Consider the following 24,310-nt stretch of genomic DNA (forward strand, 5'->3'; position numbering starts at 1 on the left):
GGGGCCAGCGCCAGCCCCGCGGGGGAGGCCGGGGGGAGAGCGGCGCTGCGCTGCGGCCAGCCCCGGGCGGCCGCTCCGCGCCTGCGATCCGCGGGAGGCTGTCGGGGCGGCGGCGCTGCCTCGCTGACTGCGGCGTGGGGTTGGCGTTTCGGAAGGAGGAGGAAGAGGAGGGAGCTGAAGAAAAAAAAAAAAAAAGCAAAAAAAAAAAAAAAAGCAACAGCAGCTCTGAGGCGCGCAGCGGCCCGGGCGGGGGTGGGTCGGTCGGTGCATGCAGCGCGGGGCGCACGCAGCAGCCTGCGGACGGAGGATCGCTGCCACCGCCGCCGCGGGGCCGAGCCGCCGCCAGCCGCTCCGCCCGGCCGCGGGGGCCGGGGCTCGGCGCAGCCGGGCGCACACGTGCGCGCCTCCGCCGGCGCCGCCGCGGGGGCTGAGCGCCGCCGGGCGCGGGGCGGTGCCGCTGCCCGCCGGGAGCCACCGGGCGCCGCGGGCGCACGGCGGGGCTCAGCGCCGCGCCGGCACCCTCTCTCCCGCCGGCTGCGGCAGCGCCCTTTAATACCCATCGCGGCTGCGTTCCCCCCTCCTTTTTTTCCTTTCTTTTTTTTTTTCCCCTTCAATTTTCGCTCCGCAGCCCGCTCTGCCGCTGCGCTGGGAACGCTCCCTCGTCCATTTACTTGATTCGCGGATTTGTTTATCTCTAAGGGGCTGGGGTTTTTTTTCCTCCCCCTTCTTTTTGCTGCCCCGCTCACTCCGGCCCCGATTTTTATCTACTCGGAGCCACTTGCTGCCTTTTTTTTTTTTTTTTAATTATTGGTATTTTTTGGTCACTGACGCCTCCCGTGCGCTTCTCGATTGCAAGTCGCCCTTGCATTCCGATTTTTAACTGCATTTTGTCTGCAGGTCTTCCCTTTGTTTGCACACATCCCCCGGGTTATTTTTTTAATATTCCCCCCCCCTCCCCGTTGTTGCCGTTCGTTGTTAAAGTCACTCTTTTTGGGGGGCGCTGTATTTAAACACTTAAAATGCACTGCTATCTCCTGAGCGTGTTTCTCACCGTGGATCTCGCCACCGTGGCTTTCAGCCTGTCTACCTGCAGCACCCTCGACATGGATCAGTTTATGCGCAAGAGGATCGAAGCGATCCGGGGGCAGATCTTGAGCAAACTGAAGCTCACCAGCCCCCCGGATGAGTACCCCGAACCCGAAGAGGTGCCCCCGGAGGTCATCTCCATCTACAACAGCACCAGGGACCTGCTGCAAGAGAAAGCCAACCACAGAGCCGCCACTTGCGAAAGGGAGAGGAGCGACGAGGAGTATTATGCCAAAGAAGTTTACAAAATAGACATGCAGCCTTTTTACCCCGAAAGTAAGTCCTCTGTGTTTGTGCATGCGTGTGTAATTTCGCCCCTGAGGCTTGGCAGAGCCCAGCACCTTCAAATACCAGCCCCATGCATCATAATCTGCTGCCTTTGCTCGGTTTGCTCTTATCCGCAGCATCTCTTAGGTGGTGGCGTCTAGGGTTTGGTTTATTTAGGCTCTGGGGTGCACATGCCTGGGGAGGGTTGGGGGAGCAGGGGGCTGTCAGCTGTCCCCTGGACACGCGGGGAGTCTGATCCCCTTTGAAGTCACCCTGGAGTCCTTAAAGGTGCCTCTGCTTTCCACCTCCTTGTACGTGAGCAAAGCTCCCCCTGCCCAGGATCCAGCGCCCCCCAGTACTAGGGTTTAGCTCCCCCGCAGCCCCGTGTGCAGCCTGCAAAAAGCTGATAGATTTACACTGCTGTTGGTTCCCTTGGAGTGTCTGGATCGGGCAAGTGTTTCCATCTCACCATAACTGAAAAGAAAAGGAGGTCTTCAGGAAAAGAAAAAGAAAGAAAAGTCTCTCTGGTTCCTCTTCTGCTTGGGACCCTCCAGAGCATTGTCCCACAGACCGCCACCCAGATCGGTGCACAGACTGGATGGAGGCACGGACGTCCTCCCTCCTCTTCCCACTTTAACTAGCCTCCTCTTTCTGTTCATGGGCGCTTTCATTTCAGGTACAGAAAAAGTTTCCCTTTCTGGGTAGCCTGGGTTCTTGGAACCTGTCTCAGCCCGCCTGCCTTTTGCTGGTTTTAACGACCTTCTGGCGATCCATGCCACGTTTTGCACATTAAAAAAAAAAAGCTGTGTGCGTACCAAATCCACTTAGAATGATTAATAATCACAGTGAAATGCCTTCTTGTTTTGGTAGTGAAGTTTAAGTGTGTAGAAAAAAAGGAAAGAAAAAGCGGCGCACTCCCTTAAAAGAATCTAGATCATCATCATACTGAGGAAAGTGAAATACCAGAAGCAGAAAATAACTATCCAAAAGCTAGTCCCTACTCTTCTCATTTAGCTCGCTTTTTGCTTGCTTCCCTCCCCCGCCACTTGATGCCCTATATACTTACTGCCTGTTTTTGAAAAGCGCATACCTTTTACTTAAATAGATAATGCAGCCATCTTGGTAACTTTATCCTAGAGTTTCTAATTGCATTTTCCTCTTATTTATTTTTAGTTTAGCAAGTTGTAGCTTTGGGGCTTGCTCTGTCTTGCATGTGATAGTCCTAGGATGCCAGCCAAGGTATCTGAACCCCATGCTCCGTGCAGCTGCCTCCCTTTCTTCCTTTATTCCTAAATGACAGCATCAGGTACAGGACATCCTGTCAGGCAGAGAGCCATTTTATTATCGTAATTATGGCATCGTCCTTAATAGCCACGATACATACACTCCACCCTTGTTACCCTCTGGGAAGAAATGCTTTTTAAAGTGTGTTTGAAGCCAGCTGGGTATGTGTGAAGAGGTTCAGTGCAATTCGCAGCAGTGGTGAGGACAGAAACCATGCTGTACTGCTTGGCTCCTGTTTTTGAGGCAAGTCAGCACTTTGTTCGGAGACCCATCAGGTCATGCCCTGGGCAGAGGAGCCAGCACCTCTGGGCAGAGGTTAGGAAGACTGGTAGCAATGCCGTGGCTCGTAGGGTTGACCCTGTGACGGAAGAGTCTCTGAGAATCGTGAACTGCATCTGTCCTGAGCACGCTTGCTCTTCTCCCTCGCGTGGGCAAACTGCAGAGAGCTGGTAGCTCAAAATGCAGCCACGTACTTTGCAGAGAGTTAAAATGCCCAGCACGTGTGACTTGGATGGTGCTGACAAAGGAGGATCTGTTTTTAAACTGCTGTCAAAGGCCAGCTTTGCACTGAAGTATCAGTAGAGGGTCGTGGAAGAGCGAAGGAGATTGCAGGTATCTACCAACAGAGTGCATCAGACGTTTGGGATCGGAGAGCCGATTAGCAGCAGATCCCATACTACTGTGCGAGCGCTGTCGCTAACATCAGAGTAAGTAGGTTAACTGTTTTTCCACTGCTCTCTAGTTATGCTGGACGGAGCGAACCTTTCCAAAAAAGACAGAGAGGAAGAAATCGCTCCACCATATTTTAAGGGAAGAAATTGAAAGCGCAGGTCTGGCGACTGTGGGCGCTTTCTCCTAGACGTCTCGGAGTGAATTTTTTTTTAACTCTACGGTTTCTGCTGCATCAGAGGGAGGCAGGAGGGAGAAGGGAATCAGTGTGAATGCACTGGAGGTCAAAAGCTGCTGGAAGGAAGGCATGGGAAAGATCATTGGCTCGTTTACCACAAGTTGTTAGCGTTCAGTAACTGACTACAACCCAAGTATTACAAATATGCTCTAATTATACTCGTAGTCAGCAATATATCACTACAGATTGCTGATAGGTCTTTGCGGGGCATTTTGTAAAGTTCAGACTAAATATTTTTAGCAATGAGGAGATTTAAAAGGAAAACTATAAGATATTGTATATGCCCTAAGGCATATTTTGTCTTAAATATTATCCTTGGCCAACTGTACTATATAAATACAGTAAATATGAATAGAACTGGCAAGATGCCAATCTCCTGGGATGAATTTTAGTCAAGAAGGTATTTATGGGATATAAATAATACTGTGTCAACATTTAAAGAAGGGATCTGATTAGTTTTGAATTTATTCATATTAATCTTTTCACATGCTGTTAGTTTAAGGCTCAAAGTAAAGTAATGCTAAGGTTTACTGATAGTTTGCACTGAGGAAGTAAGGGGCCATGTGGCTTGACAGTCCACTTGAGGTTAAAGATGCATCTAGTAGGAGTATCTGTGGAAATTCAGCAAGTCAGAGACTGGCCAGACCCCAAAACAACAGGCATGAAAAGTAGTAGCAGAAAAAAATACTACAGAGAGGTTGGGAAAAACCAAAAAAGCTTTTGTCTGTGAAGCATGCCTGCCTGTCTGTGTTGTGCTTGCAACAACACGGATTTGATGCTGCAGGTTTGAACCTCTCCCAAGTCTGATTGTCAGACGGGAATTGAGTTGTTTTACAGAGCAGTTTAAAGAGGGAGGCGGGGTATGGAAACTGAGCACAATGGGAGTGAGTTCTTGCAGGTTTTTATGTGTAGACAGTTACCTGAGTACATGCTTGACACCAATTTCTGTGGAAAATGGATCACGTGAGATGTTTACTGTTTATCAGTAATTCACTCATTGTCTGGGGTCTGATACTTAAGCTAATTTCTGATTTGAGGCTGAGTGATAACCACCATTGCACTGACAATAAATGGAAATGTAATGCCAGCACAGTTATGGGCTGTGAATTCTAGTACTAATGTGTAACTGGGGTGCTCCAGAAAACCAGGTAGCACGTGTGCGGGGACTGGGGCCCAAGTCTGTCATCATTCGTGGCAATTTTTGTCCCAATCAGTGAGCTGGTCGTACTGATGGCTCGTGGGTAAACTCTTAAGCTTTCTGCATCCTTGGAGATAAATCTGCAAGTACTCATTAGACTCAGAAATCACAGTTCTGAGTTTGCTCCTGGTTTTGTGTGGATTTTAAACTACTTTAGCTCAAAGGGGCCTCCACAAGTCCCAGCCTGAGCTGTGTGGTAGGATTTAGTCTTCTCAGGAGCTCTGTACCGGGAATGTTGCTTTATGTAGACCGTCACTCTGCTGAATGTTCTCCTCATGAAAGACAACATTATGAACTGGCTGGGCACAGTGACATGCTTCTGTTTTATCAACAAGGACTCGATTTACCAGAAATTACACATACGTGGGCTCCTTGTCTTCAGGTTACCAGAATGACTCGCGCAGGAGCAGCCGTGCTCTGTGTCTTCCGGCACTGACTGCATCATTACCACGATGTTAACAGCTACGGCTGTGCGACTCACGTGTGTTTGCATTTAGCTGAACACAGAACTTAATCTTTCAGGATTTCCTATGTTATTAATGATATGGAAACAGTCTCAGGAGGAATACCTTATTTTGAAACCTTCTAACTGTGCTGGCCCTGTGGTCATGCTCTGGAGCACCTTGTGTAGAGGCGTTTGGCAAGCTTACTTGCTGGTTTGTGGAGAGGAGCTGAACCAACACAACGGTTTCCTCAAGGAGAGATGTGGGAGGAATGGTTCCTTGCTCCTTGTTTGTGAATGGCCCTTACTGCAGTCTTCCTAGGGGGTGATGGAAAAAAACCAAAATAAACCAACAGGAAATTGCAAATGGCTTTAAAAAGGGGCAAGGCAATTTTCCGGACAGGAGTCTTTTACATACTAAGAGGGACACTAAAATAACATGCTCTTGTGTGCTAACCCAGGGTGGCTGAAATCAGACAGCACTCTTCTTCCATTCCCATTCACATGGAGCAGATGGTGGGGTGGATGTTTTCCTGCCTGCCTTCTGAATCACCGGTGACTTATTGAAGCAGGGTGCCGAACTGGGGGAAGGGGATGTCCGCAAGCTGATCTGGCATGTTACATGGTTCCTGTGTTTCTTCCAGTGGATGAAGTCTAAGAAAAGCAAATGACACAGGTTCCCCCACTGAACGCTATCAATTTGGAAGATGTTCAGAATCATAGGACTGCGTTCCCCAGTCCTTTCTGTTACCCTCCTTCGGTTTATCTCCAGTGTCTGTTTGAAAGAGGCACTTTCATTCCAATTTGTCAAGTGGAAAGGTTAAATGTGCATCACTGCCCCTGTTGCTGCCCACCCCCCAGCCCACTGGCAGCATGAATGTTTCACAGTCCCAGAGACATATCTGGAAATGTGCTGCTGTCTTTTGCTTGGAGATCTGCTGGGACTTCCCAGAGTGTATGCCACTGTTGCTGGCTCAGCTTAATTGCTGGACTGGGTATGAGTAGGTAAGAGTGTGAAGAGAGCGGGGCATCATCTTCATTAGTTGCTGGTTTTAGCCAGACTCAGGCCTGGCACGCTGTGTGAGAACAGTAGTGGTCATCAGGGTGTCTGTGTTACTTTGAAGTTACTCCTTCCAGGGCTTTGCTGTCAGTTGGAAATTCCTGCCAGCACCAGAGCTGAGCAACAAGATGAATGAGGGCTCCTGGCTGTTGTCATCAGTGAGCTTCTTCAGCACAGTGCTGAAACACGCACAGTGTCCCACACATGAATGGACTCATTAACGATAAGGCTCTGTGTATGCCTAATTAGCTCTCTGAATTGGGGCCCAGTTTATGGCACATTTGCAGGGATGAATGAATCTAGACAGCTCCGATCTCTCACGCTGTACTGAAATCTGTCATTTGGGCATCAGACCCCAGTGCAAAGGAAATGGTTTATGGCATTCTTTTAGAGAGGAAAAGAAGAGGTTCTTCAGCACTCCTGTGATCCCAAGGAAGGCTGACCCTGTTGGCCAGCTGGCTTCTGTTGTCTCTGTGTTGTCTGTGCTAGGCTGCTACTGTAACACAGATGAAGAGAGGAACCCCAGGGTATGGTGACAAAGCCAGTCCTGAGTGAAGACAGACAAATGTTTCTCTTCCTGTTGTGAAACCACATGCTGCACGCTTCCAGGCAGGCAGTTTCTAGCTTGAGGATGATACACTGCCCAGGTATTATTTATGTAATATTGTGTTATGGATGTTTCTGCTGACTTGTTTAGACTAAGGGGTTTGTTTTGGTCATTTGTTTAGGGAACGTTTGCATCCTGCCCTCAACCACAGACCATTGCTTGTTTGTCTTTCGGTCTGTGATGCGGACTAGCAGTAGGTTCCTTGCTCCAGCATCGCTGTTGGTTGCCTTCCTGTAGTAGTCTATCTGAAGCTTGTTTATTCTTAAAGCAGATCCCCCATGCGTGTCCTTGGTGCTGTTAAGTGATTGCAGCAGGGCACCCAACTGTACAAGACATGTAACTACAATGTACAGAAGAGAAACTCCAAGATTTTTCTGTGACAGGAGGATGAGGAGTTGAAAGAAAACCCAAAAAAACTTGGGGTGAAGGGTTGTGTTTTTTCCCTCTCCAGTGTGACCAGTTATTTTTGAATTTATGAGTGACTCATGAGCCTGTTTAGTACTGTGGTGTTCTCCTAGCTCAAATGGCACAGCATTGGCCCTGGAGAAGTGAAGTGCTAGACCTGGCTTTGTTAGACCTGTCTGGTGAGCAGGTTTTTACATGTTTTTGGTGCTCTGCAAGTTGGTCTGCCATAAAGAAGTTGCCTCTTTGAGTAGCATAGCATTCTCTAACCCAGCAGGGGTTTCCAAAGGTGAGCTCCTACTTGAAAAGCTCCTTGCGGAGGGCAGGTGGGCTGAGTTTAGAGAGAAGCACAGAGAGACTGCTCATCCACTGTGAAAAGATGGGCTCCATTTAAATACATCATTTGTTGCTTTTCGGGTTCTCTGGCATCCACATTTGGTTTCCAGAAGGTGTTCAGCCTCACACATATCCCTGCAGCAGATTTATGGATGAGACTGTCTCTGAGGGCATCTCTCCTCCATTCAGGCTTTAACTTGGATGATATGTGAGGTTTCCTTTTAATTTCATGTGCGATGCTCATTTACATATTCAGAATTTTCCATGTAGAGATGTGCTTTTTCCCCACTGAAACCCCCTTAGGGAGGAGCCTCTTTTTGTTACTATATAAGACCTATCACAGTGGGATGGTGACTTCAGGTATAAATAATTAGATAAAATAAAGGACAAGTTGACCTCATAGCTGACCCTGCTTCAGGATGGAGATTGGGTCAGATGTCCCTTCCAACATGAATTAACCCACAAACCTTGTAATACTACATTCTAATACAAGAAAAACAATGCAATGCATTTCAACTTCCATAGACTAGTCTTGATTCAAGTTTCACAACATCTCTGAAGATGTGTTGTTTTCTGTTTTCTTTCAGTCTTGGATTTATCCATCTACTGTAGCTTTCTTGCACCAAAACATCTCTGTTCCTCCCCCTTTTTTTTTTTTTTTTTTTAAAAAGTTATCTTGTGTGAATATTGCTTTTCAAATAAGCATGGTAGGTTCCATGAAAATAGTCTACTTTATGACACTTGAGCAAAAGCTGTGGCGTCATTTTAGGCAAGCTGAGGGCAGGAGGGAAAAGGGAAATGTTGTGATCCTGACCTTTAACTTTGTTTGGCTCCATCCCACCATATCTAACCCACGCTGCACTGACAAATACTGCATCTGTCTTGACAGGCGAGTTCACAAATACCCATTCATTCATAGCTTGGAGCTGCTGTGAGACTCCTTATGGGTTGCTTAATCTGACAGTTGTGCATTTGAGCAGGGACTTTGAAGAAAAGACTTTGCAGAATGACCATAAGTTCAGCCTGACTTTGTGAAAACTAAGAGGGAGGTCTTGTGTGAAAGAGGATACTGTACTTAAGTACATGTGTGCGTGTGTGCATGCGTGCGCACACGCGCATGCATATATTTAAGAGCATTAAAACATCTGTTGTTGCCAAAGCCCAAATTGGAATGCTCTGGGAAAGATAATTTAATTTTTTAGCTTCTGGATTCATTTCAGTGATGGTAATTTCAACACTTCCTGGGGAGAGTCTATCACTGGTTATGTGCATCAAATGCAGCAGTAAATCTGTCATTCTTTCCATTTCAGTTTTTCAGGCTTACAACTTCGTTATTTTTCCCTGTTTGGCTGGTGTTAGTATACAGTGTTTTCTCTGGCTTCATCTCTTTTAAACCCCTGCCTTGAATTTTAAAAGGCAAGCGAAGCCTGCTGGAGCTCCCTCTCGTACTTGTTTTTGTTTACATATAGCATTTGCAATTCAGCAGCTAGCTCAGCTGAAATCGGGATGGTAACTTACATTAACCAGAGCGATGATTGAAAGATAGGGATCAGAACATGTTGGTTTTCATTCCTTGGGGCAGAAAAAGAAAACCAACCCACAAAAAAAAACCCCGCCCTGTGGGTGGACTTTGTACTCAGGAGGCTGAAAAAACGAATACATCTTAGCAGCGCTGACTCTTTTGAAGTGGTCAGAGCATACTAAGCAGTCCCATAATTGACGAAGATGAAGGCTTCTGTGCAATAATACTTATTAATCCTGAACCCACAGCTGTGTTTACAGATGCTCTCCAATACCGTGGATTGAACAGAGAGTAGTAGTCCTTGCTTATTCAAATGGGCATTGTCCAATATTTATAAAATTACTTTTGGGGGGCTTTGGGCATACAGGTATGAAGGTCTTCTCCAGGACTGCCAGGATGTAGACTAGAAAGAAGAACACTTACAGAACTTGCTATCTTCCAAGTGATGTGTGAAAGCGATGCAGCAAATTTGCCATCTTCAGATGCACTGAAGGGTTGAAGTAATGGCAGATGCGACTGCCAGGCACAGTGTGGTCCAGCGTGCATCAGAGCCTGTGGCAGGCTGCTGTTTCTTGTCCCACTTCTGCTTGTTTCCAAGGGTGGCCCGGGTTGGCAAAGCTGCGCTCCCCTGTCAAACATGATGGTGGTCTGCCCTTTGCATCACAGCTTCTGGCTTTTGCAGTTCAAAGGTTTGATGCAGGAATCGATCCAGGTGACTGGATAATACCATAACAGAGGACTTAAGGAGTACCTAGTAAGCAAAATTCATGAATGCCAGGGTCAGGTCCACTGACAGATGCAGTGCTGGCAGTTCATTTCTTCACCCAAATGCCTACAGGCAGTATAGGGGATGTTTACCCTCAGGGAAGGATAAATGACATTTTGTATTCTCCAGTATGATAGGATGTTTAAAACTGCCTGGAGATGTGTTGAATCCATGCAGATCCTTGGTGTTCTCATTCTCGCCCAATGTCTGAAAGATCCAGCCCAGTTTTCTTGGCTGTTGTAGTTGGCTCTGGGCCTCCCTGGCAGAGCAAGGGCTGTGTATGTCTTGTACCAATCACTGCTCTGTGCTTAAATTTTTCCTGATGCACGTTTTGGAAGTTAAGTAGCCACATTTCAACATAGAGGGACGCTGAAAGATGTCTGTACTTTTCATTTGTTGTACTGCTTGTGTGTTTACCAAGTGTATAATGGCAGACTGTTGCAGCAGACATACATGCATCTAGGTATGTGAGTGAGGAACAAGTTCCAGCTTTCTGAAAAATAAATCTGCTATTCTGATCTGATGGTGTGGTAGGAACCGTGAGGCGCTCTGCCAGGATATACAGTTTGGAAAACATGGGAGCTGAGCGAGCGGCTTCGTCCCAGTGAGGATGGACCCGTAACAGATTGTTGGGAGTCTGAGCTTTCTCTCCCTCTTTGAACCAGGATTCTCCCATCCCAGCTTGCATTTCTCCCTGATGCTAGGAGCCATGTATTTGGAAATTTCAGATTCTCCTTGCTGATCAGAGAAGGAAAGAACCTCAAAAGGATCTAGAAAAAGACATCTTTATAAAGGTGGCCAGAGACTGAGTTACAATAATATCATGTGTCTGGAGGAACTTACCTCCTTCCAAGTTGGAGTCCTATTATTTACCCACTTTATTGGGAGACTTAATTTTATCTGGCTGAAAGTGTATTTGTTGAGGTAGAGTCTGGAAAGGAATCTGCCTCATGCACACTTGCCACAAGGCCAGCTATACATGTGATATGGCCAAACCTTTCCTTTTTTCTGCCTGTCGAGAGTATGTTTCGCAGATTAAGGGCTCTGGTCCAAAGCCTGCTGAAAACACTGGAAGTCTTTCCATTGACTGCAAAAGTCTTTGGATCAGGTATTAAGTGCCATTCCTTTGTTTCAGGGAACAGCCACATCTTAAAGATATATTGGGATGTATTATGGTAATGTGTTGATTCCCCTTTTATTGAGTTGCCACTGGAGATACCTAAGGCTTTGCAAAAAGAAAAAAAAATGCTTTTAAAAATAAGCACCTTAGTAGCTTATTGGTAGAAGCATTTGATGTCAGATGTCATCTGGGAACAGCATATGGCAGCAATATGGCAAGAACTGCAGAATGCAGAGGAGGCATGAGTTCATGTCCCATACTTCTTAGGTATTCCACACCTCCCCCTCTAAAATAAATGACCATCTGACTGCAAAGGTCTTGGCAAATAAACATGCCATAATATACCTCTATCATCCTCCCTACAGTGAGTTTTTGTCTAGAAGCTCATCACTCGACATTCAGAGGCTTTTTATAAACATGTGCAAAATCAGACCTCTGTGCCCAGAGATGGGAAGAATCTAAAGGCTGTGAATAAGAATGTGGCAAATCCCTGTTCAGTGGACTGTAAAGAAAGGTCAGGGCTAAGCCAACAAGGTGTTTTTATATTATCAATAAAATCTTAAAAGTCAGTTCTGAGGAGAGCTGGAGCTGGGAGAACAACTTCTGAAAGTTAATTTACTGCATGATGTATGCCGAATTTACAGCCTGGAAAGCCGAGTAGTTCAGGAGCAGAGGCTGTGCTTATAGCATGAAGGTGCATGTGGTTTTACATAAAGCGTCTCTGACTTGATATGTCTCAAAGTGGCTCATGAAATAACAAGTTAACAATTGAGGTAGTTTTTGTGCATGGATGAAAAGTTGGAGCAATTTAATTTGAGTCAGTAAAGCCAGTCCAGATTTTTTCCTTGTGGCATTGAAACTGGAGTCTGTGCAGTGGTTGTTTAGGCAAGCAGAACAGACATTGCAGCCAGGGTTTTAAGCAGCACCTAAAGGAGTTAGAGATTTCACTCTTGTTGATTCCTTTGAAGCCTTCGAGAATACCTGCATTTTATTCCAATGAAGCCTGGGTCAAATAGATGGGCTTTCCTGATTAGAAGTGTCCTGATGGCTGTTTTGAATCATGTTTGTACAACTACTATACACTTGACATAGCCTTGGTGGAACCAACATCCACCACAGGTTGTTTTGGTTTTGTTTAAATAAAATCCCACAAGTTCGGGTACTGGTGGTACTGGTTTTATCTGGTGGTACTTCCTCTGTTGGGATGAGATTTGATCCCAGGCCACTAGATGTGAGATATGAAACTAAAGGGCTCGGGTCTAAGGCAGTATTACAATATCCCAGACAATGAAGTGGCATAATGTAATGATGACAGACCTGCAAGCATCTTTCTGATTGACCATGAATCTTCCCTTACAACTGAAGGAGATACTCATCTCAGCAGGGAGGAGATGTTCCTTTCAGGGTATGATGTTCCAGGTCTGTTCACACTCGTAGCTAATGACTAATTGGTATCATGATACTTCAGGAAGCACCAGGATGACATTGCTCAAGGAGGCTTTAGGTTACGGTAGAACTTACAGATTAAAAAAGATGGAAGTCATCATGATGGTCTTCTGGTATTATCTGAGTTTTCCAGGCCAATGAGTTTTGATGAATTCCTTTGTGAGAGTTCACATCATGATTCTAGCAATAAATTACATTCACTAGAAACAAGCATCTTTGTGTTTTAAGTTGTTTAGCTTCCAGTTCTGGCATTTGAGTCTGGTTTAAACCTTCACTTGCTGTTTGGAAGACGTGTTACCAAATTTGTGGGTGTTGTGTAGGCACCTGCAGGAGAAGGAAGGTTTACAGACAGGAACTGATGTGACTGGGAGCAAGCTGGTGTGGCTGCTGGAAGAATCTGCAGTGAGGTAGCCAGCAGCTCAGCATGGGCTGCTTTTGCTGATGGGACTTTGAACGTGTTTCAGACCCACAGATTGTGATTGTGGCACAGCTCTTTTTAATGTGCTGTGCTCCTTGAGATACTTCCCAGCCTTTTCAGCTCTTCTTGCAGTTTCTCTCTGAAACTCCTTTGGTTTATTGATATACTGCTGAGATTGTGGACAATGGTATTGGACGCTGTATTTCAGCAGTGGCCGTGCTGTTACCAAGGGCACGCATGTGGCAGACTCTGCCCTAGTTCAGTTTTACACAGCTTATGCAGCTAATCTTGGCAGTAACTTAACCAGGAGCTGTACAAGGAGAAGTGACAATTCATACTTGAGTAATTATCCCCTCCTCCCCAAATCCTTTTCAGAGTTGTTACCTTTCAGGATGGAGTCCCCTGCTCTCTAAGTATGGCCTAGTTTCTCTGTCCTGGAGTTGTACTTTCATATAGATTCTACTGATACTTACATCTTGATAAGTCACTGTATTTGTGATGCATCTTCTTCATTATTTGTCACATCCACAGCATTATTTCATCTGCAGTTGGTTAATAATGGTTTAGTTTACTTCCAACATGATGGATTAAAGTATTAGATAGTAGAGTACAGTAAAATGAGCCTTATGGGACCTTGTTAGAAACTTGTCCCTCAGTAATGGTTTCCTGTCTACCATTGTATTTTGAGTCTCATAAAAACGCAAGGCTTTGATTTGAAAAGCGTGGCTGTGTTGGTGTCCCGTTGTTCCTGTTTTCTAATGGAATCATTATGTAGCACCAGCTTAAATGTCTCGCAGCTACCCAAGTACATGATGTTAAAACAGTTCTTTTGCCAGCAGGACTACTAGGGCACTACTAGTCTCGTTCACTAGGACTCTGGATCAGTGGGATCTGTTTATCTGGAGCTGATGCTGGTTATACTCCTTTAGGTTTATTCTCATTCCTGCACTTTGCAGGCTTTTTCCTGGGATCACTCTAAGACTGCCTGTATATGTGAGAGAGCATGAACTGCCCTCTTTAGGCACTGTATATCAACAAAGACATTCTGCCTCAAGTCCTTAAGATATTTTCCAGTGTTTGGGATTTATTCAAAGCCAGTGCTAGTAAATTAGATAGTTCTTTGGGGAGCTCTTTAAAAAGTCTTGATGCAAGTTACGTGATCTTGCTTGTTTTACAGTGTCTGATTGTAATCCTTACTGTTTTAAGATGTTCTGAGTTGCTGATGAAATAGAAGGAAAAGATTATTTTTGGTTTTATGATTGCCTGGCTTTTTCTTCAGAGTATATTTCATATTTCAGTGCTATTATTTCAACAGTTTTTAATCTTCTTATGGATGAGTATCACTGTTAAGCTTCCTTAGGACTTAAGTAAATCTCATCTTTAAGTTTCTTGGCTATTAAGCTGGTACGCCTGTTTGATTTTCCTCATCTGTTATCTGCAGTTCTTAAATTTGGATCTATAGTAGTTCTCAGCAGCTATTACTTTTGTTTGTAATATATATTTGCGGGTTTTAACTTTATCTTCTTATAGTTGCATTTGGTTTTCTAACCTGAGTGGTCTTATTTGTTGACTGTGGAACCATGTCGTTTCTACCTGTCCAGCAAGCTAAGTGTATGTTCATTATCCTTTCTGGTTTTCTGTCTAACCAATTTCAGCTCATCTGTGTATTCATCTTTGTATGACTCTCTCCTCCGTAACACAAAACCTGAATGTGTGTAGTTCTTTGGTACTCTTGATTTTGTGCAGAACACAAGGTGATTGCCTTTCCTCCCACAGCTGGGTAACCACAGCACTTCAGTTCCATCTTTGGAGTAAACCAGTACTTAATCTGGCTTCTTGAAGGTGCTCAGTTGTTGAACTGCCAGGGGACCTAAAATAAGGGGTCTCTAGAAAGAAGCCGATCAGAAAGTTACATATCTCAGTTAGGAACCAGACAGAAAGCTGTGGCCAGATGGAGTTGGGCACCCTCATGCTGGTGGGAGTGGCACCAGCCACAGCTCCTAACTACAGAGGGAGTACGTGGTGATGTGTGAGTATCTAGTGCTCATACAGTTGGCCAGCTCTTCTCTCAGAGAAGCACAGGGCCAGACACTCCAGTTGTGAGGTTAGTTCTGTTGCCAGAAACTATAATTTGGGAAGACAAATTACATTTTGGGGTTTCTTTTCCAGGTTTAGTAGCACAAGACATGGGACACCTCCAAGTCACTGGTGACTCTGTGGTGTAAAGTAGTTGGTGGAAGTGTTCTTCATACCCCACTCAGAGCTCTGAGTCCTTAATCTGTAAGGAATTTTCACTTGTGTTAAAAATAGCATAGAAAGCACAATGGATCATAACTCATCCTAGTAGTTAGGACTTAGTTAAAAGGACCTTGGAATTAGGAGTATCTGTAGTTTGATACTCTCATCGAGTCCATCCTCTTAACACTGAACTGAAGCTAGCTCTTGCAGTACCTTCAGGGAACCATGTGTTTTTGACAAGTTACTTTTGTAAGAGAATGAACAGATATTCAACATCAATCTTCTCTCATAGCCATGATTTGATAGCATGGTTTGGGGCTACTTGTACTTGAACCTCTGCAGATGAGCTCCTCCAGGGTTTGTTCTGCAACAATTAAGGCTTCCATATCCATCTCTGTAGTAGTCTCTGAGCTTGCTGAGCAGCCACATTTCCTATGCAGTCTGAAGTGTGTTTGGAATCTTCAGAACTGAGCTTCCAGGGAGCTTCCTTGGCCAGTTAGGGTGAAAAGTAGAGGAAGGACTTGAAAGCTGAGCACCTGCCTCCCCATATGCAGGCATGCGTGCGTTCCCTGCATCCAGGCAGCTAGTGGCACGAGCTTCTGCTGGCTGGAGAGTTTTTCCTAAGAGAGGTTTACAGTCTTCTATCCAGATTTACACTGAACTGGCGTGTAAATAATTTTAATGAAGCAGGAAAGGTTGCATGAATTTAATGTGGTTAAAAACTTAGGCTTCCTTCTGTCTCTAGCATTCATCTATTACCCACTGTCTTTATCTTAAGCCTTTAAACATTGTGTTTAAAGGCTTAAACAGTGTTGCCTGTGCTTTGAGTCTGTTAATCTTAACTTCTCTACAGCACAAAAAACTGTACGGTTTTCTTCTGCCTTTTATTCTCTGTTACAATTTTACTTCTTGTATAATTTCTTTTTCTTTTTTTTTTCCTTTCCCCTCCCCAGAGTGAAAGGGTTGGACAATCCAACTTGCTTTTCTTGAAAACGACTTGCTTTCATTTCCTCCTCCAGCCAGGGAATAGTTTGGAAGGAAAGGCTGTTCTCGGGACCCTTGGCCGAGCAGAAGGCAGCCAGCTGCGCCGCTTGCCAGGGGAACAGGAGCGCTTCCTGGCAGAGGTGGGGTGAGAGGAATGGAGCCTGTGCCGTGGGACTCTCTTTCATCTCCTCCACTCTCTGCAAGGCAGTCCTGAAACTTCCTGACCGCTTTTAAATCTTCCAGTTAGACTAGCTGAGCAGTGAGGCCCACTTGTTAAAAAAAAAAAAAAAAAAAAAAAAAAAGCAGGGGAAAGCAACTTGTGCTTATAAATAGCAATAGGTTAAAAATACGGATCTGAGCTTGGCAAACCATACAAACTTCCCTGGGTGCACTTTTCAGTACCCAGTAAGGGAAGATGGGTGCTCTGGCCACTGTCGCTATCACCCTGTACAAGCATCCATGGATGTTTAATACCCTTTTTGTTTAACCAGCCACATATGATTCTTCTGTTAAGAAGAGGACCCAGGTCTATGATTAGTCCTGTTCTCTTGTGTTTAACATATTTAGGGTTGAATGCATGTGGAATGTCCTGATTTCTGGATCTCTTTTTGAGGTTTTTGTGGTTGGGTTTGTTTTTGGTTTTTTTTTTCTTCCTTTTCAAATTTCTGTGGACGTTTGGATATGTGGGTTTGGTTTTGGATCCCTGAGCATTGCAGAGTACCTGAGCCCTGTCGCTGAGGTGAAGTGTTGGGTAGTTTTAGCAGCACTGCATTAGGGCTTTGAGGACCTGTGGACTAGTTGCTGTCAGCAACACTGTGAGTGCTTTACTTTGTGAAGTATTCTGTGAAATGGAATTTTGCAGATTTCCTGGTAGAAACTGACTAAGTGTCACTGTTGGGGCCTTTATCAGAAATACACAAGGGAGAAGACCTTTTCTAAGCCTCCAAGAAGTTGTTTGGAAGCATCTATCCTCTTTCGTCACAGGCATGTTTCAGAACAGGTCCCAGCGTGAAAATAACTTTCATGGAGAAGTCTTTCTGAAGTTAACTTGCCTCCAAGTGTGTCATGCCTAAATCTGTTAGCTTTCTCTTAGCATTGTCCTAAGGCATTCCAGAGATACCTGGAGACACCATGGATTCTCTCGGCACCACCTTCATAAATGATACATTTCTCGATATCGGTACTGATTCAGCTTTTATCATGCACCTTAAGTGAAGTCCGCAAATCATGAGGGGTTCTTGGCTTGACTTAAACACTAACACAAAAGTTAACTCATCTAGGGAGCTGTTGCTACTGTTGCATCAGCAGTGATGGGAAACCTCAAAGCAGTATGAAGCCTCAGTGACATGATGCAACTTCTCTCACCCTCCCATGTGGTTTTCCAAGGTGGAAGAAACAATTTGATGTATGGAAGAGGCTTTGTTTTGTCTGCTTTTATGAAGGACTGGGTATGGTGAGATGAACTTTATAAACTTCTAGTTTGGATTGCTGCAATTCATACTCCTCCAGGCTGGATGCAAAAATTGATGGTGGCTGACTTGGCTAAAAGTGGTCAATACCATCAAAAGCAAATACATCACATGTACTGTGCCAATGGCAATTGCTCCTTCAGAGTCTTTCTGGTACCTTCAGCGCTATGAAGCAGTGGTACTGCTCATAGGTAGTGACAGCTAAGATAAGCAGGTAGGCATGAACACTCTTCGATCAAGGACACTGGCAGCTGTTCTATGTTGTTTATTATTTTTTCATCATGTTTCACAAGGAACTTCAAGATTTTATTTATGTCACCAAAGAAAAAAAATCAATGTGAAAGCAGTCCTGTTCTTCTATGCCAGAAAAATTTAAAAAAGAAAAATAAGTTCACTCTGGATATTCCTTTTTCTTCCCTCTCCCCATCTTATTGAGAGGCACTAGGTAGAACATCCACAGGCAGGAACGGTCCAGCTGGGGAGGTTGTGACTGCCCACGTTCAGTGAGTCAGGGCTCTCCACAGCTCCTGTAACAGAGATCGTTTTCTTTGCTCTCATTCTGGTCGTGCTAGTGCATCAGCCAACTTTCACCCCGTATTGCAGCTGCTGACAGAGAGGTTTTCTGATGTGTGGAGCCAAGGGCCAACCACAATTTGTCCATGTATTTGCAGGCATCATTTCACTCCAGTAGAAGTGGAGCCAAATTTTTCTTGATAGAAACATGTTGCATCCATCTAACAACACTATCCAATTGAGGCAAAGTGAAGAATGCCGTAATATTTGTGTTACAGTAGTTGCTCAAGCCCCAGTGAGAGATCAAGATCCTGTTGAGTGAGATGCCGTTGATCTCGCGGTACCTTTTCCAGCCCTAGAGACCTCCCCATCTAAACTGGCAAGTCAGATAACGATGCTCCATGGTATAATCAGTTACACTGCAGAAAGCATGTGTGTGCATGAAACCAGAGACTTCCATGTGAGCGTAAATGTTTCTTCCAGTGATAGCGTTCATCATCTCGAGGCTGAGCTACTCCAGCATGAGTATCTAGGAAGTGATCGTACATGAGAAATGGAGAAGCTTCATGTGTCACTCAGTGCTACTGGTGCGTTTTTTTTTGGTTTGGGTTGGGTTTTTGTTTTGCATGGCCAGACATTAATCTTGGCCTTACAGCCCTAATAACTATTAGTTCTCATCAGCAGCATGGTGAGTCTGAAAAGAGAAATTAGAGTCAAGAGGATATTTTCCCAGAAGATTACAGCAGTTATAATGGAGGTCAAGCTTTTGGCTTCAGCTATTGGACTGTTCCACTTTAAACTTGAAATGCACATCATCAAAAGCAGCAAGTTCAAAGTTTAGGATGAAATAATGCCAAAGACTAAGGGGGAAAAAAGAAAAAAGCATATCATAGTAATTTTACTAAAGCTTTGCCATCACTCTTCATGCTGAATATAACTTTTCAAGCAATATCACAAGCAATCCCAAGATAATGAATCACCAATGGGGGAAAGCACAATATAGCATCCTAGTCTGCGGAATTCAAGACCAGGGGATGGAGTGTCAGTTACAATCATTTACTGTGTTGTTTTAAGCATGAACTTGGTATTAATACCACAGAGAATATACTCATTATATGTGTATTATTATGCATTTCAAATATCCTGGTATAAATTCCTTTAATACAAGGCTCATCTCTTTTAAGGAGTTGTTACTGTTACTGGTTAGCTGCAGGATAGCTGAAGCAGACTTCCAAGTGTTACCCAGGAAACTGAATGCTTCGAAGAAACATTGTTAAGTTTTAACGTTAGTCTGTCTGTCTGTAATTAATGGCATGTAGAAATCATTCCCACAGGAGGAGTTTCAGCAGCCAGTCGCTCACTCCGGCTGCAGTGGGAGCTCTCAGTGCATAGCAGCTTTGGCTCCGTGTTCCCAGCTGTTACTGCCTGGCTGTGTGCTGGTCATGGCTCTGGCTGCCTGGAGGGCAGGTCTGTTGATATTAGTAGAATTTATGTATTGATCTGCACCCTCTGGGACCTGACCTAATGACACACATTCCAGAATTGCTTTGTATAAATATATCTGACCCATACAGGTGCAAGGTAGTAGATGCATTCATAAAGCTTCTTCAGGAACATGAGCTGTTTGCCAACAGCCAGTTATCAGAGAGAAGAGACATGGAGCTAGAGGGACTTCTGTTGGCCCTGCATTAGAAGAGGGTGTGAAGTGTAGCCATGATACTCCGGATGTGTGTTTGTGTAACCTATCCACCACCACAGCCTCCCTATGCAGTCCATTCTAGTCCTTCGTTATCCTTGATGTCTAAAGGTTTTTTTCTGTTATCTAGCACAGACCTTCCTTGCTGCAGATCAGAACTGCATCATAGACATGGAAAATGGATCATTCCCCTGCCTTTAGTGGCAGCTGTTGATGAACCTGAAGGCTGTTTTTATGTAGCACCTTCAGTAGTCTCTTTTGGCTGAGCAACCCACATTTACTCCTTAGTCCATGTTTTACAGCTCTGTGTTAAGCCCATTGTTCTGCAGCACCTAGTTTGGCTTCTGTTTTGACAAGGAACCACTGATAACTGCTTTCTCAGTGTATTTTTCCAGTTTTGCAGGCTACCTGCTGCATTGTTTTTCTCTAGACCATATCTCCTTCATTTGCTAATGGGTGTATCAGTGTCCAGACTTACTGATGTCAAGATAAATGTCATCTGTGGTTTCTCCTCTATTTACAAAGCTTGTTATCCAGTCCTGAAGGTACTTCAGCTTGTTTGGACACTAATCGCTTATGACAAGTCCATGTGAGCTGTTACTCAACTCCTTGTTTTCTTCCAGGTGCTAACAAATAGTTTGTCTGAATATTTTTCCACTCCTGTTCTGTCTTTAATTCTTCACTTCTTCCCTCCACACCCCTTCCTTTTTATTTTTAAAATACAGCATAGATTGTTCTATTCCAGTCTACTGGTACTACATGAAGCTATAATCTATTTAAGTATATCTTATTTTACATGGAAGTGTAATTGCTACTAGAAGCAATAAGGAATGAAAATGAATAAGGAATAATGTGTTAATTTATGGCAGATCTTTTTAAGAGTTTAGGTAAGTGTAGAAAAATGTGTCCTTTGAATTCAAGACTCTGCATTAGACCTTCCTTCACTGCTTATATAAAAAAGGTAAAAGAATAGACTGACTGACTGCATCCAGGCCTGGGTCTCTGCCTCTAATCATGGTCTGTGCCTCGGGTTTTTTACATTGTGCTGTGGCCCTGGTTTGACAGCTGGTCAATTAATTGGTTTGTAGCTTCCTTTGTACCTGGAGAAGTGAGAGAGACCTTGGGAATCCCTTCTGTGGAAATACACTGCAAACAGCATAGTGAGTTGCTTGTCTGTGTGCAGAAGTCACTTGTCAAATCTGAACAGTGTCACAGTCATACCTTTTTTTTGGTTTAAAAATCAATCTGAGGGATGATGAGTAGCATTCTGTATTATCTTTTACAGGAGGCTAACATAGAAAAAGAATAGAGCGTAGCTCTGACATCCACCCCTCATTTTGTCTTTTTCAGATGGAATTAGGATTTTATGGCCTTTGAAAAAGTGGCAGCTGTGAAAAGAATGAAGAAATAACTTCTAAGTATTTTCTTTCAGGCCTCTATTTTGAAATAACCAAATGAATTAAGAAAGTAATATTTCTATACTCTTTTCAAGAAATCAAAACAAAGCCATATCATCTTTCTGACTGAGTGTACAACATTGGCTAGGTTTGCTATTCCAGAACATACAATTGATATTTATGAGAAACATAATATCCTGGGTTCTTTGGACTCTGTTTCTTTGGATAGAGACTACTCGAGTTTCATGCCAACACATTACCTGGCCCAGGTCTGAAGGACCGTGGTGCTTCATCTCCTCTGATTATTAGGGATTTCCAAGCATCATTTTTTCCAGTGGCCCATATTTGATCCCATGGATTATGTTACTTTGCACATGAGCTCATCTTTTTTTCCTTTCCTCTCTCTTCCCTTTTGCTTCAGGTCTCAGCAGGTCCCTTGCTGTATCTGGGCATCCTTCCCTCTGCGCATGGGTATCTGGCAATAGAGAAGGGGCCATTATGTTTTTACAGTGCTTGGTGCAAGTGGTGCCGCAGTTTCACCAGAGGTGTGGTTTATCATGAGTGGGTGCTGTTCCCCTAATGATTAAATTAGTGCTTTGGTAACTTATTTTTAAAATGAAGTAAGATGTCCACTGCAAGGGAACCTGCCTTGATGTACTAGAGTGGAGCTGAGAGCAGCCTGCTTCTGATGTGCTTGCATTGTATTTCTCTTAATTCTTTTTGAAGTCCATTGCAAAGTTTTAATTTTTCTAAGTGGCAAACCTGAAGGGTGGTTGTGTCATAGTTAATCTCCCCCAAAACATTGGTGTTTCTATATGAGAAGTCCCTGCTTACTCCTTCCTTCTAGACTGTGTAGTTACAAGTTCAGCTGTATACTTGGTGGGGTAGAAGGTGAGGTTACAAAGGATATGCTTGGCAACTAGTCTGTTTCCCTGCTGTTGCTGCTGTGTCCTTTTACATTTAGTCTACTTTCACAGGCCAAGTGTGGAATTTTTTGGAAGCCGCCGTTTGCACCAGTTTTAGAGACCACTTGGGTTACGGGTTTAAAATAGACTGACAGCTACAATTAGGTGAAATACAGTGCAACATTAAACCAAATAGACAAGTACACTGAATATCACAGTCTAAAAGGATGATAATGATTTTTGAAGGGTGGGGTGGGTGGTGTTCCAGTTCTTCACTGTGCTCTTTGTGGTCTGCTCAATTGTCTTCATTACTTTTCCTATAGATATTCAGTCTCTGCTGTCTTTCATCAGACTCGAGCTGCTAGATCTCCTTGCTTAGCTCTGATGTCTCTCTATTTTGACACTACCCAGTGGAAAGAAATGCCCAGCACTGAAAGGAAGATTTTTATTTTATTTTGCAATCCTAAGTCAGTTTCTGTAGGAAAAGACCTTTCCTTGCAGTCTGAGAGCACATTGTTTTTCCTGCAGTGTTGCAGTGAGAACTCATGCATCTGACATACAATATCAACCCCTGTTGTCTTGCCAGTGTCCTTGCAGTTGAACCAGTATTTTGGATTATTTTCTCAGTCATTTTAATATTTGTGATAATTTCTTGTTATGGTTTTGTGCCTTTTAGGTTCCAGTAAAGGTTTGTGTGTGTAAAATAACCTATTGACATTGTTGTGTTCCTTGCTACTTGGCATGACTAGCCAAGTCATCTGGTTGGTGGTTAGCTGGTGTCTCATACTTCTCATTTGAATGTGTGATCCTATAGCATTATGTGTGTATCAAATACAGAAAGCGAGGTAAAAGGCATCACATCCTCATTATAGGTGTAACTCGAATGTGTGTTTTGAAGACAACTTCATTGTGAATTCTAAAGTTCCACCTCTGAAATGTGGAGCTTTCTACTTTGATAATAAGTCAGCCCTGGGTGGGTAGAGAGAGAATAGTCCTGAAACATACTATGCTTTCTGTAAATACATGCGATACTTGATTTTCACGTGTTCTTTTCTATCAGTGTACAGAACTCTGCCTCCAGGGTGCACAACCCATACTTCAAACAAAATATTCAGCTCCACAACAAAGTCTGGACACTACCCCATTTTACAAGCTACTTTCCAGTACAATGTTGCCTCTTAATATGGTTTTCAAGGAGCTTGAGCATTATGTGCAATTTGTGTCAGTGTCAACTGAGTAAAGCAGTAAAGGCAATTTTTGGGAGCAGTTCTGTAGGCACAGTTCAGCTGCATACCTGCAGAGCCCCATCAGTAGGAGGTATGACTAATAATGCATGTAGAGCAAAAAATTTAAACCTTGCTCTGAAGAGACACCATCATTTTCATGCTCCTTTGAACTAATGTGTTTTCACATCATTCTTTAGGTTATTCTGAGAAGCCACTGATACATTCCTAGTCTGTTTTGATCTTTAAGAAATACAGACATTGACTCTCTAATTGCTATCCGTATTCATTATCATGGTCAGGGTGTTGTATGATGCAATTCGTGTAGCTCTTTTGCTGAATGTGATCTCTGTCTGGAGTCTGCGTTAGTTTTGGATCCTTCTGAATCATAAATGGTCAGAACATCTTTTTCTAATATTTAGTTGGATATAATCTTGTTAGCCTGAAATATATATGCTCTTACAAATTTTGTTTCTTTGTGCGTGTGTATGTGTTTGTATGTGTGCCTCTTTATTTAGCAAATTTTGTCTCAAACATTTCAGCATGCCCAAAAATGCCCAACATAAGTTGCTTGCCAATATGAAACCATTTCTCCCAATTATTGCAGAGATTGTAAAATAAAAAAAAAAAAGGTCAAAATTAGGATAAACAGTTGAAATTAACTGAGCAAAAAACTCCCTTAAAATCAGCAAGCAAAAGCCATCTGTGGTTAAGCTTGGGTGTAGGTAGTTCCGCTGTCTTGGCACCACTGTGAGCGTGCTTGTGGTGCATGTTGGTATCCCAGTCACCCAGGTACCTGTGGTGCAGAGCTGTCCTGCCCCACAGTTTTGTTACCACATTGTCTCCTTTGGTGCATGTGATAAAACTCACCAATGAAAAGGAATCAGAAGCTCAACCCTGGTGATTATAAGCCAGTCTGCTGCAAATTAATCTGAAGCAGGTGGCCACACTTGGAGTGATTGATATTTGTAGTGTCTCAGGGAGAAACGTTTATCTTGCACGTTGGAAAATCCGACTGGATCCA

The 24,310-nt window shown here is 43.9% G+C and overlaps 1 protein-coding gene across 1 annotated transcript in view; it reads left to right on the forward strand.

Moving 5' to 3' along the window:
• The first annotated feature begins 940 nt into the window (after positions 1-940).
• TGFB2 (transforming growth factor beta 2) overlaps positions 941-24,310 on the forward strand; it is a 59,578-nt gene continuing 36,208 nt past the window's right edge. Inside the window, exon 1 of the mRNA XM_084262096.1 lies at positions 941-1,362. Coding sequence (XP_084118222.1) covers positions 1,020-1,362 — 343 coding nt within the window. The 5' untranslated portion in view covers positions 941-1,019. The remainder of the gene's footprint in view (positions 1,363-24,310) is intronic.

This window comes from Gallinula chloropus, assembly GCF_964237585.1.
Source record: "Gallinula chloropus genome assembly, chromosome: 3".
Classification (NCBI taxonomy): Eukaryota; Metazoa; Chordata; class Aves; order Gruiformes; family Rallidae; genus Gallinula; species Gallinula chloropus.